This window comes from Rhineura floridana, chromosome 4 (genome assembly GCF_030035675.1).
Source record: "Rhineura floridana isolate rRhiFlo1 chromosome 4, rRhiFlo1.hap2, whole genome shotgun sequence".
NCBI classification, from domain to species: Eukaryota; Metazoa; Chordata; class Lepidosauria; order Squamata; family Rhineuridae; genus Rhineura; species Rhineura floridana.
The window spans coordinates 187836168-187853752 of NC_084483.1; the positions used below are offsets into that span (position 1 = coordinate 187836168).

General features: G+C 42.1%; 1 protein-coding gene across 1 annotated transcript in view; it reads left to right on the forward strand.

Annotated features, from left to right (window-relative positions):
* Window positions 1-17585, forward strand: part of NPHP1 (nephrocystin 1) — a 41344-nt gene that overhangs the window by 21918 nt on the left and 1841 nt on the right. Inside the window, exons 15-19 of the mRNA XM_061625550.1 lie at window positions 4738-4814; window positions 5423-5522; window positions 6538-6650; window positions 11791-11864; window positions 13057-13101. Coding sequence (XP_061481534.1) covers window positions 4738-4814; window positions 5423-5522; window positions 6538-6650; window positions 11791-11864; window positions 13057-13101 — 409 coding nt within the window. The remainder of the gene's footprint in view (window positions 1-4737; window positions 4815-5422; window positions 5523-6537; window positions 6651-11790; window positions 11865-13056; window positions 13102-17585) is intronic.

Here is a 17585-nt window from a genome sequence, read left to right on the forward strand (position 1 = left end):
TATATGTGTGTGTGTGTGTATATATGTGTATGTGTGTGTGTATGTGTGTATATGTATGTATGTATGTATGTATATTTTATACATTTAAAATCTTTTTCCAAAAGGGGTGCATAAAGTGGCTTACAAATTTAGCATGCATTTGTTTCTTTACTCCTCCAGAAGGTGAGCTTTAGTCAAGCTTTCTAAATGTAGTATTACATATGCCATTTATTAAAAAAAAACACCTTGTTTATGAAAGGCTAGGCAGGACCAAAACTGACTAATGCTAATGATGGCCTTTTGCCACCCAAGTATTCTTACCATTTCTGCATTCCAGGGGCTCAGCCCACAGAGGTTGTCTTTGAGATATGCATTTCTCATCATACCAGAAATCCTTGAACTGGCTTTGGATATTGGCACAAGATCTACTCATTTCTAGGCTTGTATTAAACATGTTGCATAGCCTGGGTGAATACTGAAACTCAGTGCCATATGATATATATGCAGCTTGTTAATATGTTCCAAGACTGTTAAGCTTGTTGAACAGGTCTCGTCCCCTAAACAATTTTAAAATGTGTTTTGAAAATAAACCAGGCTAGAAGAGGACCCAGATTTTTTTCTAAAATTTTGCCTGTACACTTCCTTTATGACAGTTTTACCTGTTGTTTATGTTATCATTCCCAAAGTCCTGATCAAAGGCTTACCTTGGCTTTTGACAAAGGGCCAAAGAGAATGTGATAGGATTCTTCTTCTTCCAGAAACACAATAGCAAATTGCTATTATGACAGTGGTGTGGTCTGCAAGCGCCTTGGTCTTATGTAGCTAGACATTGTGCCTTGATTCATGAGGAGTGAGTGACCCATCTCTCCCCCCCTCCATGACATCAACATTTTAAGATGATTTTTAAATTTGTCTTGACGTTCTCAGTGACTTTGTGATCACCTGGTTTGTTATTCCAGAGTTGGAGTGTCTGTGCAGCACTTCAACAAAAAATCAGATTCAAACAGCAATATAGCAGTTTTCTAGACCAAGGTTGTTCCACAAAGCAAGTACTGCCCCCATTCATTATGTAGAAATTGCACCACTGGTAGTGGATAGAAGTATATATAATCACCTAGCACATACTTCGGACACATCATGAGAAGACAGGATTTACTAGAAAAGACAATAATGCTGGGGAAAACAGTAGAAAAAGAGGAAGACCAAACAAGAGATGGATTGATTCCATAAAGGCAGCCACAGATCTGAAATAACAAGATCTGAACAGGGTGGTTCATGACAGATGCTCTTGGAGGTCACTGATTCATAGGGTTGCCATAAGTCGTAGTCGACTTGAAGGAACATAACAACAACAACAGCACATATGAGACACTTACTAAATAATAATTGATTATGATGAGATGCTTGTAGGAGTGCTGTGCCATGTTCTACAATGTGGGTTTTATTTCTCACGGTATGCGGAGGTGTTTCCTGTCATGTATAGGTAGGGAACTGAGGTGGGAAGAGTGTGTTGCCCAAATTGGACATGTGGCAGAAGCGGGGTTTGCAACCCGAGTCTCAGCTTTGTTTTGCCTTGCACCTGTGAAACCCAACTTTTGGGGTGATATGGAAAACAACATTTAACATAAAAAAGCAATCCTGAATTTCCTTGTCTATTACGGATACTTCATCAGGAAATGAAGATGAATTGGAGGCCTGCACTGTTCAAAGGATCACAAGGATGGAGAAAGATCCCAAGGACACAGACAGAAAAACAATGTATTGTTTATAAAATCTCAGATATACAGAGTACTGGTCTTCAGGGAAGCAAGCCTAACGCTTCTTGTGATTCCTGTTGCATCATTTTCACTTCACTTACCCTCCTGGATAATTTCTGCTACAACAATAAATAAAGCTACAGCCATTAAAAGTAGCTCTTTAGAGGTGTAATAATACTATCTTGAGAGGAAGAGGCAGAACTGGAATATTACACTTTTTGCTTTGCCAAAAGCTTCTTTCTCGGAATTCCGACTCAGTGCTGTTTCCACTAAAAAAATATGATGTGCATGTGAAATTGACAAGCTGGCATTTCTCTCCCACCCCACCTGCTTGCAACTGGATGATCAAGTTGCAGTTACTGTGTGATGACTGGCACACAATAAGGTGAACACCCATTTCAGGTTGTGGCTTCTCTTAAATCCACTGTTGAAAGTTGGCAGGAACAGAGAAGATTGGAGAGGACAGGCAAAACATTTCACTCACATTTATCACTACATTTAGGGTACCAGGATGGGAATTTCCACAGCACGTAATTAACACTTGTCACTGCCAGACAGGAAATCATGTTGAATCCATTAGTACTTGAGTATTTTATCTGACAAAAATAGTAGCTGAAATGAGACAGCCGCCAGGCCAAACGATGAAAAGTTTTAAAAATATCTCTGCATTCAGAGGGAGTTGATTAACGCTGAGCTGTTGTTCTTTACATTTTAATCCCACCCTTCCTCCAAGGATGTGAAGGCAGTGTACATAGTGCTCCCTTTATCCACACAACAACCCTGTGTGGAAAGTCAGGCTGATAAATGATGACTTCTCCAAGGTCACCCACAAAGCTTTGTGGCTGAACAGAGATTTGACCCCAGATATTGCTGCCCTAAATCCAATGCTCTAGCTGTTACGCTAACCTAAGATTGTCAGCTGAGATGAATCTAGTAAACATTATGATAATTTATTAAATACGTTTATATCCCACTTTTTTGCCTCGGTTAAAAGCATCCTAGGCAGCTTACATCAACAGTTCAATAAAAGCAGCAAGTGAAACATAATGAAAACAAGCAGGAGACAGCAGATAATACAAAAACCACAGGGAGTCAGGAAGAACAAACCCAAATCCATTCTGTAGGGCAAAGGCTTAAGCACAGGCTAGAGGTTAAGTAAAGACCACTTTGTGGTAGTGACTGCATTTAAATGTGACCTCCACTTTATAGGCCTGTATCTAACATGGGATATATGGGATTATACTGGACATATCCTGTTCCGAGGACCAAGTGAAATCATGATTTTGCAAGCATCAGACTCATTTATGTGTCTGTAAACATAGGTAGATGTGTGGTGTAAACTGATCAAAACTCACCTCTGATTTACTGATTCATGCATGCATGTTCATCCTTTGATGTTTAGAGAGTCAAGTAATGATATGTGTGCATTAGCCATTACAGAGCTAATGCTGCAGTCAGAATGTTCGTATTTCCTCACGCTACCTCAAATCCAACACTGTTCAGTAGAATCTGTCTGGCTGTTCAGCTGCAGAAGTCATCAAGTGATGAGAAATGAAGTAATGCACATGCGTATAAAATGGATCCAACAGTCCTGGGAATAAATGCAAGGATGCCTGTTTCACAGATAATTCTGTCTGCAAAAGTGTAGCATCTGAAACCATTCTGGAGCTGCACCAGTTGAGTGTCCCTGTGAAGCTTCTGAACTTGGAAGCCAAGCTGTTGTTTCTTTAGGATGTTCTTCCTTCTGTCCACCCTTACTAAGAAACTCAAAGCTAAAGTATTCCTTTGTCCTTGTTTGACTGTCCTTTATCTGTAGTTATGTGGTCTTGGAAAAGAGCATTGACAAAGGGGCTTGGGATCACTTCTGGGCCTTCTGCACAGTTTAGATGAAAAAAAGAGGAGGGAACAGAGACCAGTCACTTATGCATGGAAGTGTATTGTGCACAAACCACACCAGCAGTGAACAGGTTAGAATGGAATTCAAAGCAGTAAATTTAGCATTGGTGAGTGCTGCCTTAAATGACACATGTCAGTGCGCCCAGGGTGTATCTTTGGCCTTTGAGAAGCCTTGATTCACCTGTTGATAATTTGAGCCATGACCCAGAGGATTGTACAAGTATCTGCATGCCCAATGGGTTTAGTTTCACAAGCGGCAACCCCTTATGCCACTGGTTGAACTGCCTTTGAAATGGGTGAGCATTTCAAGAGTAGCTTGTGACACACCATAGGGGACTTGGAGTGGGAAGTGGGCTACTGTAAGCTTTAAAAGTAAAGCATTCTGTTGAGCGAATGCAAGTTGTTGTGTGTGGGGCTTAAGCAGTATGTACATAATCTCAGTATGAAGAGTAGAATTTTTTTAAAGGGGAAGAAAGCACCCCAGACTACTAGGATTTGTACAAATCCATTCAAAATGGGCATTGTAAGCTGCCAAATAACAAATGAAAACTATATGTTGGATGCTGTTTCATGAAAGATGACTTAATATACCAATCAGCTTGGGCTCACCTGGTCTGATGGTCTGTTATTGGTTTCTCTTTCATAGCACAGCATCCAGTAAGTAGTTTTCATATATTATCCAGAAGTTTATGATACCTGCTTGGATGGATTTGTACATCTGTTTATCTAACCAATTTTTTCAGTTGATGGGAGGATCCTGCCACCAGCGTGCATGCTTCTTTACAGAGTGCAGAGGCATTAGGTGCAGAATACCTTATATGAATACCTAGCTGAAGAAAGACTTTTTAAAACAGACCTTTTCCATGTTTAGGGAAGACTTGTTATTTATGGAATCTGCAATAGATAATCAAACTTAACCATTACGAAAAACTTGCACTGGAGACTTTTTGTTTTTGTTTTGCTAATTCAGAAGAGGTAAAATGTGAGAACTGATGATTTGCTTAAGATATCATTTGCAGTGTCAGGAAAAGGCATATATTTTTACTTTCATTTCCCCCCTGTATCATAAAATAATGTAGGTGTCTCTGTCTTATATATTTTTCAGAACATATGAGCTGCTTTTGAATGGTGGGACTCCTTATGAAAAAGGGGTTGAAGTAGACCCATCCATTTCAAGAAGAGGTAGAGTTTATCTCATCCCTTATCTAAAACGGAAAACGAATAAGTTGACACAAGGCTATGCATTATGCCAGCAATCCTCAGTTATTTTATTATCTATTTATTTATGAAACACATAATGTTGCGCTATGCACTGCACACATTTAAAACACAAACAAAACAGGCAAGTCCTTGCCAATGACTTACAATCTAATGGCAAGTAACCTTTGAGACAGGAATGGGGTTATAAATAAAACCATGTTGAAAGTGCTATTGAGTGTGCATGGAAACTCTGATTGCCAGATGTAAAGATTACTGTCAAGGCCAAAGAGAAAAAAAAAGATTTTAAGACCTTTCCTTAAAGAAAAGTGTAGTAGTGTGATGCATATGTGAAGAAGTAGAATTTTAACTGCAGGGGAAGCCAGTAAGGCTAAAACGTATGACTTCTTGTTTCTGAGTCTGTCCTGCTTGTTAACAGAACGAGCCAGAGAGTAACAGAGATCATTGTAAGTCTAGGTACAGATAAATAGGTGGAGAAAGCGCTGGAAGGCAGAAATGCAGGAATAGTTTTATTTGAGAACATGTGACAATTGCTGAAGTACCAATATTTTGTATATTTTCTTTTACTAAAGCCAGCAGTAGTGTTTTCCATAATATGATAGCGCTGAGGAAGCAGCCTCAACTTCTAGTGAAACTGAGGTCGTTAAGCACACAATCCAAAGGCGTACTGAAGTAAGTGAGGAAAATTTGCAGATGTTTCATGATGCTTACATTGTTGTTTCAAATACTTTCTCTCCTGCAGGTACATGTGTTTGCCACATCTAAAAGATGATCACAGGTTCAAGATTAGTTTTGAGATTTTCCCACATAACTTTTAAAAAGTCCAAACTTTTAAGTTGCCTCTGTTATAACATGCATCTAGCAACTACCAAATGTTAAGTACTAACACATGTCAACTGTCAGCCTTTCTAAATACTGCTGCATGTCAGGTATCAAATGCAAAATACGAGAGAGGAAAGAACAGAGCACCTGAAACTGCGAAAGAGGAGGGAGGAAACCCTCACAAATTACAGAACAAAGTAATATAATGCAAACATTGTGATCAAGTAAAAGGTGTTCCCAGTTTATTGGCCAGCAGATTTTAAACATTATATTTAAAAAAATGCTAGGACTTCATTCCCCCTGAGGACAGAGAATGGGAAATGCTTATTTGAAGATGATGTGGCATGGAAATCTGATAATTTTTACTTAATGGTACCTGCCTGGGAGATACTGTTTAATTTTACACAAAAGAAAAAGTCTGGAAGGTAAAATTAATGTCTTCTACAGTGTTCGAACCTTTAATATGTCTTACATTATGGTCTAGAAATATAGAATACGCTCCCTGCTTTGGTTAGGACTTAATTCATAAAACTGCTTTGGAATAATATGAAATATCATTTTTGTTTAGCTGTCTTTTGTATGTGGCTATTTGATGTGAGAATTGCTTTACATGAAAGCAGTAGTTCATGATTGGCCAGAATAAAGTCCATGGGTGGTATTCAGTGCTAATCCTACTCAGCGTAGACCCATTGCTCTTAACAGACACGAGTAACTAAGGTTAATTAATTCCATTGGGTCTACTGTTAGTTGAATACAACCCTTTTGCGTTCAGAAATTTTGTGTAATAAGATGGGCTACAATATTTCAAGAGTCATTTTAACTGACACCATTGTTTTCTTTTGCTCTTTTTTTTTTTTAAACCCAGTCTACTACCAGAAGTATTAATTGGCAGCATGTGCTGTATACACCTTTTACTGTTTTATCGTCAGATTCTTGGTGATGTGCTCCTCCGGGACAGACTAAACACGCAAAATGCGGGTAAGCAGATACAGTAGCAGCTACTTTCTGTGTTTGCCATGCACGTGGGATGCTTCCAGAATAAAGAGGCATCAGTCCAGTAATACAGCATGCTATCTGAGCCTGAAATAGTCTTTTCAACTTTCTTAAAGCAGGAGTGTTTTGCAAAAATCCCAGGAGCTAGCAGGTGTTAAGGGGTTTGCTGGGTCTGTTTTCTGCCCACCACTCTCCTAAAAAAAACCTTCAGGTGCTAGTGCACAACAGTGTCTCAGTTTGGGCATAATGCTAAGCTAACGCCTGACTAAGTGTGTGGGTAATTAAGAGTAAAAATTGTGGCCGCTTCGCTCCTCCTGATGCCATGCTATCAATGTTTCTTAGGCCATTTGGGTATATTTAAACAATATGGGGATGATCTTGTTCTCTCAGCAGCTTATGGAAGACAGTGTGCAGAGGCACTGCATGTCCAGAAGCGTGCTTAGTATGCACCATTGTTGGTGAGGTCAAACCAGCCCCTGAAATAATTGTGCATGTGGAGCAATTCATAGTGCCACAGATGTGCGAAGCACGTTCCTGTATAGTAGACAATAGTGAGGCAAGATGTCCCTGACAATCCCCTATGCTTATATCTTACAAGTGCTCCTCTAATGAAATAAAACAAGGATGCAGTTATAAGAAGTTCTTCCACGTGAAATTGTTGTTGTTGTTGTTATGTGCCTTCAAGTCGACTACGACTTATGTCGACCCTATGAATCAGCTACCTCCAAGAGCATCTGTCATGAACCACCCTGTTCAGCTCTTGTAAGTTCAGGTCTGTGGCTTCCTTTATGGAATCAGTCCATCTCTTGTTAGCTCTTCCTCTTTTTCTGCTCCCTTCTGTTTTCCCCAGTATTGTCTTTTCTAGCGAATCATGTCTTCTCATTATGTGTCCAAAGTATGATAGCCTCAGTTTCATCATTTTAGCTTCTAGTGATAGTTCTGGTTTAATTTGTTCTAACACCGAATTATTTGTCTTTTTCACTGTCCGTGGTATGCGCAAAGCTCTCCACCACCACCACATTTCAAATGAGTTGATTTTTCTCTTATCTGCTTTTTTCACTGTCCAACTTCCACATCCATACATAGAGATCGGGAATACCATGGTCTGAATGATCCTGACTTTAGTGTTCAGTGGTACATCTTTGCATTTGAGGACCTTTTCTAGTTCTCTCATACCTGCCCTCACCAGTCTTAGCCTCCTTCTGATTTCTTGACTAATGTCTCCCTTTTGGTTAATGACTGTGCCAAGGTATTGATAATCCTTGACAAGTTCAATGTCCTCGTTGTGAACTTTAAAGTTACATAAATCTTCTGTTGTCAAAAGCACAGGGTGATTTCCTTCTGAAATTCCTTGGTCCATTCCATTATCCAATGTAGGTGTGCAATATGATCTCTGGTACCTCTTCCCTTTCTGAATCCAGCTTGGACATCTGGCACTTCTCGCTCCATATATGGTAAAATCAACAGTGCCTTTTCCATGGTTCTATCCTTATTTCACCACTTAGCACATATGTAATCATGGGAGAATCATGTTACGAATTTCTGATTATATCTTGATCTTTCCCTGTTTTTTCTTAAGTACTGTGTAAACTTCCTGTGTAAACATTTGCTAAACCTTAAGAACAGAAGAAGAGCCCTACTGGATCAGGCCAATGGCCCATGCCCAATGGCATCCTCACAGTGGCCAACCAGATGCCCGTGGGGAGCCCACAAGCAGGACCTGAGCACAAGCGCACTCTCCCCTCCTGCGGTTTTCGGCAGCAAGTATTCAGAAGCACACTCCCTCCAACTACAGAGGCAGAGCATAGCCATTGTGGCTATTTATTTATTTATTTATGAGATTTGTTAGCCGCCCATCTGGCAGAGGTTAATCTGCCACTCTGGGCGACTTACAACCAAACACAAGTACATTCCATATGAACATAACCAGAATCCTAAAAATTAGAAATTAAAAATTAAAAGCTTAAACATTTAAACCCGCCAAGATCTGCAATAGCTAGTAGCTATTGATAGCCTTATCCTCCATGAGTTTATCTAAGCCTTTTTAAAAGCCTTCCAAGTTGGTGGTTAGCACTGCTTTTTGTGAGAGCAAATAACACAGTTTATGCGCTATGTGAAGAAGTACTGTCTTTTGTCTGTCCTGAACCTTCCAACATCCAATTTCATTGGATGTCCATGAGTTCTAGTATTATGAAAGAGAGAGAAAAACTTCTCTATCCACTTTCTCCATGCCATGCATAATTTTGTACCCTTCTAGCATGTCATCTTACTCGCCTTTTGTCTAAATTGAAAAGCCCCAAATGCTGCAACCTTTCTTCATAGGGGAGCTGCTTCAGCCCCTTGATAATTTTGGTTGCCTTTTTCTGAATCTTTTCCAACTCTACAGTATCTTTAGTAACAGGAGTCCCAATCTAAAGAATACTGTGGAACTGTATTATATTTCTTGCTTTTATAAGTGGTCTATTAAGAGAGATATAGTTAAAAGGCTGAGACAAAGGAATGCTTGTCCTTCCTCAAAACAGCATAGATTTCCCCTCCTTAATGTTCCTCCTGTTTGTTAATGAAACATGTCCACTTCTTCTGGTGGGGGAGAGGAGGCTTCCTCCAGAATTGCTCTAGTGCTGACTGAGTGCATCTTATGACTCTAATCCTCCTATTGTACCATGCATGCTATTTTCAGTGTCACTGCTGTTTATATTGCAGCAAAGGAGTGCTGTAGGTGTTGGGGTGAAAACTGATCTGGGTGTGTGATGGAAGGATTTGATGGCTACTTTGCTGCACATCCAGCTGTAGTGTGCACTGAATTCATCACACAGCAAGGACCAAGTTTTGCTGGAGTGGGTTTCGAACCAAAATGAAAGGATGTGATGGATCAGTGTTTGGTGGGAAAAGAAGGCACTGACAAAATGCTTTTTCAAAACCAGTTCTAGAAAATCCACTGAATTCATGGATGAGCAGAGATTTGATCCCATGTCTTCTGGCCCTCAGTCAATGCTTAGAGTGTAAAATACCTAATTGGCTGCAGTTCCTAAGTGTACATATCCTGTGGTTGGAGCCTTTGTGTAGAAAACCAGCAACTCAACATGCCTGTTAAGCCAATATTTGCGTTCTTTCCCAATATATAGTATATATTGTGTAGCTCACGGAATATGGCATATGCTCTGAGTTTTGAGTAATGGATTCTCAAAATACATGTTGGTATGTCAGTTCAGTGCAATGCTTAAAAGCAAACATAGTTCATCATTTAGTCTGATATTGTTTTATTATATATGGAGACACATAAACAAGTGGAAACCAACCAACGCTTTAAAATGTACTGGGTTCTTTTACAAGGCTGTAATTTGCAATAACTGACACACTTTGTACCTTTAAACTGCAAGTGTTGGAGGGTCACAATTTAGACCAGTAGCTAACATCATGCTGCTATCACTGTATGAGGCCCAGCCAATTCACACTTTACATTTTGTACAGGGATTTAAGTACTTGAGTACAAAATTGTGGCATATTTCATGAAGGGTACATGGATATAGAATTAATGCCTGACACTCTTAAAAAAAACCCCAAACCTTCAGAAATGGTAAGCAATCCAAATCGTTTCTACCAGATGCAGGGCTTCTTATACGAGCATATGGCTGTTGTCCTCATATCCTGCTTGTGGGTTTTGAGAAGCAAACAACCTATATAAATATTCATTCATACATATATGCATGGATGCATAGAGTGCAGCACTATTGATGACTGGCTGCCTATTTGCTACTGGGCCAAGTTCAAGGTTCTAGTTTTGGTGTACAAAGCCCTATACATACTGAGTGAAGAGGAAAACGAAAGGTCTCTTGTCTCTAAGTTACAAAATGGAGGATGGCGTTTTTGGTAGTCACGAAGATCAGGTCTTGAAAAAGCTGAAGAAGAGCCAATTTGTGTCCTTTCAAATTAAGACTGTCTTACCTCCGGAGCAGAGCATATCTAGTATAAAAAACCTGGCTGAATGCAGTTCTCTTATTGTGACACATTTAAATGTTTTTTCTTTTCTTTTAATAAAGTTATTTGTTATTTAATTTTGAGAATTGCATTATTGTATTGATGTATTATGATGTGTTATATTTGTGTTTTTGTAAGTCGCCTTGAGGGCCTTTTGGCCATAAGGCGGGGTATAAAATTAATTAATTAATTAATTAATTAATTAATTAATTAATATATGCCGCTTGGGACCAGGATCCCTTATATACCCAGTCGATCACTGCACTCTGCAGGTGAGGGCCTCCTGCAGATACCATCTTATCAGGAGGTCTGTTCTGCATAATATAGGAAACAGACTTTTAGTGTGGCGGCACCTACCCTGTGGAATTCCCTCCCCTTAAATATTAGACAGACAACATCTCTGTTATCTTATTGGTGCCTATTGAAGACTTTCATCTTTCAACAAGCCTTTTAAGTGGAGACCTTATCTAAGTTTGCGTCTGTGTTAGAATTCCTTTTTTATATGTTCTTAAACTTTTTTTAAAATGTTTTTCAATCTTAGAAGATCTTTTGAAAGCTTTTTTAAGAAATGTTTTTAATGTTTTAAAGATTACTTTAAAGTAAAATTACTTTAAAGTGTTTTAAAGTATTTAAAGATACTTTGTTTTAATGTATTTTAAAGTCTGTTTTTATGATGATTTAAAGTGTTTCTAGTCCTTTTGTTTGCTGCCCTGGGCTCCTGCTGGGAGGAAGGGAAGGATACAAATCAAATAATAAATAAATAAATAGTAAATAAATAAACTTTACAAACTATCATAAATAAAATCTTATTCTCTGCTTCTACAGAAGCTTACAATCTAAATCAAATATTCTCAGTATTGTAGAAGTATGGTTGCTATAGGCAGTCCAGTTTTTGTGGTTTAAAATCCTGTGCTGGCTATTCCCCCCCCCAAATGATAGTGTTTTTATGGGCAATTCTACCACATTCTCTCCATTTCTCCCAATTCTAGCCAGCCTTCTTTGTGTTTTAAAAACTGTCCTCAGTGGATGCTGAGAATTGTGAAATGCTAACACTTGCATTTACATTGTTTTGCTTATGTTTTTTGCCTTACATAGAATGTTGCAAAAGCACCCCAAATTACAAATATGCTTTCAATCTCCCTTGCAGATTTGATTTGCAATCCACTTTTGGCAACTTTCCCGAAACTCATGGAGCAGCCTGATCTTATGGACGCGCTCAGGGTGGGTGAAATGTATTCATCACTAATCTGAAAGAATGACTTAGAAAGCCTATTTGTTTCCGACATGAGAAGATCGAATGCCATTGCATACCTGTATCCCACTGCCGTTTTAAACTGCTGCTTTGACGATGCTAAGCTTCGGTCAATAATATGCTGAAAGCAAAGTAAACAGAAATAGAAGCAGAATGCCCAAAGTCTTTGGAAAGAGGTGGCCTTAGGAGGGGCTGGAATGCAGTGATAGGGTGTGGTGGTATGTTGAAAGAACAGCTCCGAAAAGTTTGGCTTTCGTACAGTTATTACTGAAGGAGTGATTTCTGTTAACAGCTCCAGTGATCTGACATGAATATGAATCCTCTGGGGGAAAGCAGAAGGACCAGAGCTTCTTTAGCTTGGGGGGGGGCGGTGAGGGGAAGTAGGTTAAGGGAATATATTTGGTAGTATTCAGGTGTTTAAAAGGATAGATTAGAATAACTTGTACGAGAGAGAGAGAGAAATAGTTTGGATCTTGACTTTCCTCCTGCTGGTGGAAGGAAGGGAGATGACTTTTGCTAATTTCCCCCTTCAGGTGCTTGTGCTCTCTGAATCTCTGCTCTGGAGGGTTGGAGCTGCAGAGGGAGGGTGAAATGAACCAGAATGGCTTCTTCTCCCCTTCTGCCAGTGGGATCCCTCTACTGGATCAAACTTTTATGTGGACAGAAGGAGCTTTTTCATTTGTGGAAGGCTAAGGGTTGGATTCAGACTTGCTCATACATAGAGTAGATCTGCTGGAGTAAATGGGATATAAATTAGTCATGACTAACATAATTCTTCCTTGGAGATTTTCAGGGGGAGGCTGCATAGGTATCTCTAAGATAGAAAGTCTACAGTTGGAGCCCACAATAGTTGCTTCCCAACTCTGTACTGTTACTCATTTCTTTGTTTATTTATGCCATTTTTATTCCACCTCTTCTCCCCCTCATTTAATCCTCGCAACAGCCCTGTGAGGTAGGTTAGGCTGAGAGGCAGTGATTGGCCCAACGTCACCCAGCAAGCTTCATGACTGAGTGGGGATTTGAACCCTGGTCTCCCAGGTCCTAGGCGCACATGAATATCTCCACAGTTCTTTTAGCCAGTCACTCTGTGCTTGTATACAAACTCTCTGAAAACCTCTATCTTTGTGCAGGGCCTCAGATTTATTTTTGTTTGTTTGTTAGAGTGCCTGGGCAGAGAAGGAAAGCACACTAAAGAGATCTGAAAAGGTAAGAAAGTGAGAGTATCAAAACTGTATTTTATACAAAGTTATACATTAAAGTTTGATCCTGCGTGCTGTGGTGCAGGACATAGGATTGAGCAGAGGGATCCCAGCCGTGGCTCAAGGGGACTGCAGCCCACCTCCTGCCTTGCTCTGGCCCTGGGAATTGTGATTCTTGCCCCAAACGCTTTGAGGAAGCCCCAACCTCACAGCAGGCGAGACCTGGGGGGCGGGGAGGTGGAGTCACAGTTGTCTATCGTGATACTATCTCCCTGTCCAGGTGCCCTATCCCACAGTGTCCAGGGTGTGAGTGTGTGTATTTAAAGTTGGGTGGCCGGGACAGAATAGGGATTCTGTTGGTGTACCGCCCACCCCACTGCTCAATAGTCTCCCTTCCTGAGCTAGCTGGGGTGGTCTTGGGGTTGATGTTGGAGTCCCCTCGGCTTGTGGTGCTGGGGGACTTCAACATCCATGCCGAGACCGCCCTGTTGGGAGTGGCTCAGGACTTCATGGCCTCCATGACAACCATGGATCTGTCCCAGGTAGTATCTGGCCCCACCCATGTTGCTGGCCACACCCTGGACCTTGTTTTCTGTGTGGAGGGGGATGATGGTGATCTTGGTGTGGAGGAACTTTCTGTAGTTCCTTTGTCATGGACCGATCACTACCTGGTGGGGTTCAGACTTACTGGGACTTGGAACCTCTGCAGGGGTGGGGAACTGATTAGGATGGTCCGCCCCAGGAGGCTGATGGATTCGGATGGTTTCCTGATGGCCCTTGAGGATTTTCCTGTCACCTTGGCAGGCGATTCTGTCGAAGCTCTGGTTGACCTTTGGAATTGGAAAATGACCAGGGCTGTGGACACAATCGCTCCTGAGCGTCCCCTCTCACGAAGCGGAGCCAAACCAGCTCCTTGGTTTACCAAGGAGCTGATGGTGATGAAACGAATGAGACGGAGACTAGAGCGACATTGGCGGAAGACTCGGAGCGAGTCTGACCGAACACGGGCTAGAGCCTATTTGAAGGCCTACTCCATGGCAGTGCTGGCAGCAAAGAAATCTTTCTTTTCTGCCACCATTGCATCTGTGAGGAGCCGTCCAGCGGAGCTGTTTTGAGTGGTCAGGGGTCTTTTACATCCTGGCCCCCGAGAGGGCAATATGGACCACTCAACAGCCCACTGTCAAGAGTTTGCATGGCACTTTGCAGATAAAATTGCTCAGATCCGTTCCGACTTAGACGCTATAATTGATACAGTCTCAAAGGATGTAACTTTGGCTTCTGCCTGTCCAGTAATGATGGATTCTTTTCAATTTGTATGGCCCAAGGACGTGGACAAGATTCTTGGAGAGGTGAGAGCCACCACATGTCTGCTTGACCCTTGCCCTTCCTGGCTTATAAAAAGTGCCAGAGACACTGGCTGAGTGGGTGAAGGGAGTGGTTAATGCCTCCTTATGTCAAGGCAGAATTCCAGGTTGTCTGAAGGAGGCAGTTGTAAGGCCTTTGTTAAAAAAAGCCCTCCCTGGACCCCTCTATAATGGATAATTACCGGCCAGTGTTTAATATTCCATTTTTGGGGAAGGTAATAGAGTGTGTGGTGGCCTCCCAGCTCCAGGGATTCTTGGATGAAACAGAGTATCTGGATCCATTTCAGTCTGGTTTCCGGCCTGGTTATGGGACGGAGACGGCTTTGGTCGCCTTGGTGGATGACTTACGCAGAGAACTCGACAGGGGGAGTGTGTCCCTGTTGGTTCTGCTGGACCTCTCAGCGGCTTTCGATACCATTGAGCATGGTATTCTTCTGGGTCGCCTTGCGGGGATGGGACTTGGGGGCACTGTCTTGCAGTGGCTGCATTCCTTCCTGGAGGGACGAACCCAGAAGGTGGTGCTGGGGGATTCCTGTTCGACCTCTTGGCCGTTGGCCTGCGGGGTCCTTCAGGGTCTAGTTTTGTCCCCTATGCTATTTAACATCTACATGAAACCGCTGGGAGAGGTTGTCCGGGGGTTTCGGGTTCGGTGCCATCAATATGCTGATGACACCCAACTCTATTTCTCCTTTCCACCTACTTCCAAGGAAGCTGTCTCGGTTTTAAACCAGTGCCTGGCGTCAGTGGTGGACTAGATGAGGGCAATCAAATTGAAGCTTAATCCAGACAAGACAGAGGTGCTCTTGGTCAGTCATAGGACGAATCAGGGAATAGGGATACAGCCGGTGCTGGATGGGGTTACACTCCCTCTGAAGACACAGGTTCGCAGTTTGAGTGTGCTCCTGGACTCAGCTTTAATCCTGGAATCCTAGGTTTCGGCGGTGGCTAGGAGTGCTTTTGCACAGTTAAGATTAGTGTGCCAACTGTGCTCGTTTCTTGAGCCATCTGATTTGGCCACAGTGACACATGCCTTAGTTACATCCCGCTTAGATTACTGTAACACGCTCTACGTGGGGCTGCCTCTGAAGACTGTTCGGAAACTTCAGTTGGTTCAACGTGCTGCAGTCAGAATGTTAACTGGGGTGGGTTACAGGGACCATACAACTCCCCTGTTAAAAAAGCTCCGCTGGTTGCCAGTCTGTTTCCTCACACAATTCAAAGTGCTGGTGATGACCTATAAAGCCCTATACGGCTTAGGTCCAGGCTATCTATCAGACCGTATCTCCCTGTATGAATCTGCCCGGGCCCTGAGATCTTCAGGAAAGGCCCTTCTCTCAATACCCACGCCCTCTCAAGTACGACTGGTGGGGATGCGTGATAGGGCCTTCTTGGTGGCTGCCCCTAGGCTTTGGAATTCCCGTCTGAGGGATGTAAGAATGACCCCCTCCTTGCAGTCCTTCTGGCGTCAAGCAAAGACCTTTCTATTCCAACAAGCCTTTAGTATTGACAGCTGCTAAAGATATGGCTTGACGGGAACTGCATTGCTAATGCCTATTTCCTCCCTTTTTAAACTGGTTTCCCCCCCTCTTTTAGCTATAAGTATGAATGGTTTTAATATTGGAATTAGTTTAATTTTATTTTAATTTAGACTCTGTATGTTTTAATTATATGTGTTTTTTATCTGGAAGCCGCCGCGAGTTCCAGTTTTGGAAGGATGGTAGGGTATAAATAAAGACAACAACAACAACAACAATAATAATAATAATAATAACCTTGAAAAAACCATCAAGGGCTTCAAAGGACTATATAATGGGGGGGGAGCTGCGGCCATTTAAGACACACATTTGAATGCATTGTATCCCCACAGACTAATTAACTGCACTGGATTTACTAAAAACAAATTTTTTGAGGGTAATTGCATTTATAAATTGGCCAAGGTTGCTATGACTCATATACTTAATTACAGTGAACCCAGCCAGCTATTAAACCTGTATCACATCCACTCTGTGCTGCCCTGCCTTGCCCCAGTTATTGCAAGTGCAGTTGGAAAAGAGGAAAGGGGAAAGAGCAGCCTTCCCCGGACATCTTCAGGAACTCTTGGTGCTCAGCTGGTGGACCAGGTGCCACAAGCGGGTCGTGCGTCTGCCTAATGTGGCTCTCGGCATCACCAGCATTTGCCTGTTTCCCCCCTCCTTCTGCATTTTTATTTATTTGTTTATTAGACTTCTATCCAGCCTCCCTCCCAGTAGGAGAATGTGAAAGGAGGGAGGGAGGGGGAAGAGAGAGAAAGACAAACCCATACTATAAAAAAAGGGGGATCCAGTGTTGCAGGTTGGGGTTAAGGGTGAATCTCGGGTCTACAGTGGTTGAAGACTACAGTTAAAAATTCCACGCTGAGGCTCTAGGGTTCATAAACACATCTGACTTAGATGGCCAACTTGATCCTACCTGCTGCTGTGGCTGCTGAGAAACAAAGTCAGGCTTGCGCCAGAGCTACTGCACTACCCTCTGCACACAGCAAGCAGAGCTGGAGAGCAAGACTTTGCTTGCCACTGAAAAGGGAGAAATAGCCTTCCTACCACTCTTAGCCAGCACAAGGCCCTACTGGCACGAGGACCTGTTGGGCCTGCACAGATAAAGCACAGGGATCTTAGGACAGCCCTCCCAACAGCACCACCAAAATACATCTTCGTGGGGTAAGATCGACGATTTCTCTTCGCCTGGCAGGCTGGCTTGACTGGGAGCAGAAAGAATTAGCCTTAGTTCTTTCTGTTTTGGTCCGCTTTCACATCTCCTCGCCTTCAAGTTCTTGATACTCAGACTTTTGTCTTTATAGGGCAGGCAGCCTTTTCCTTTGTTAGTGCGATCCTTAGCCTCTGATCAGAGCTGGCCCCTATGTACATTGTGGTCTGGATTTCGTGGGGTGGGGCTCCCTTGGCTATACTGGCTGTCCTTCCTGTACAGGTTGAATTAGGTGGCTTCCCCCCCCCTTTCAACTCTGTTCCTATGGAGCTGCTGTGCAAATCCACTTGAGGGGAGGTATATTCATTTCTATCATATATATCTACGCATTAAGCGGATGGTAAACTGAGATGGTGGAACTCTTGACTGCCACTTTAGGCTGTAG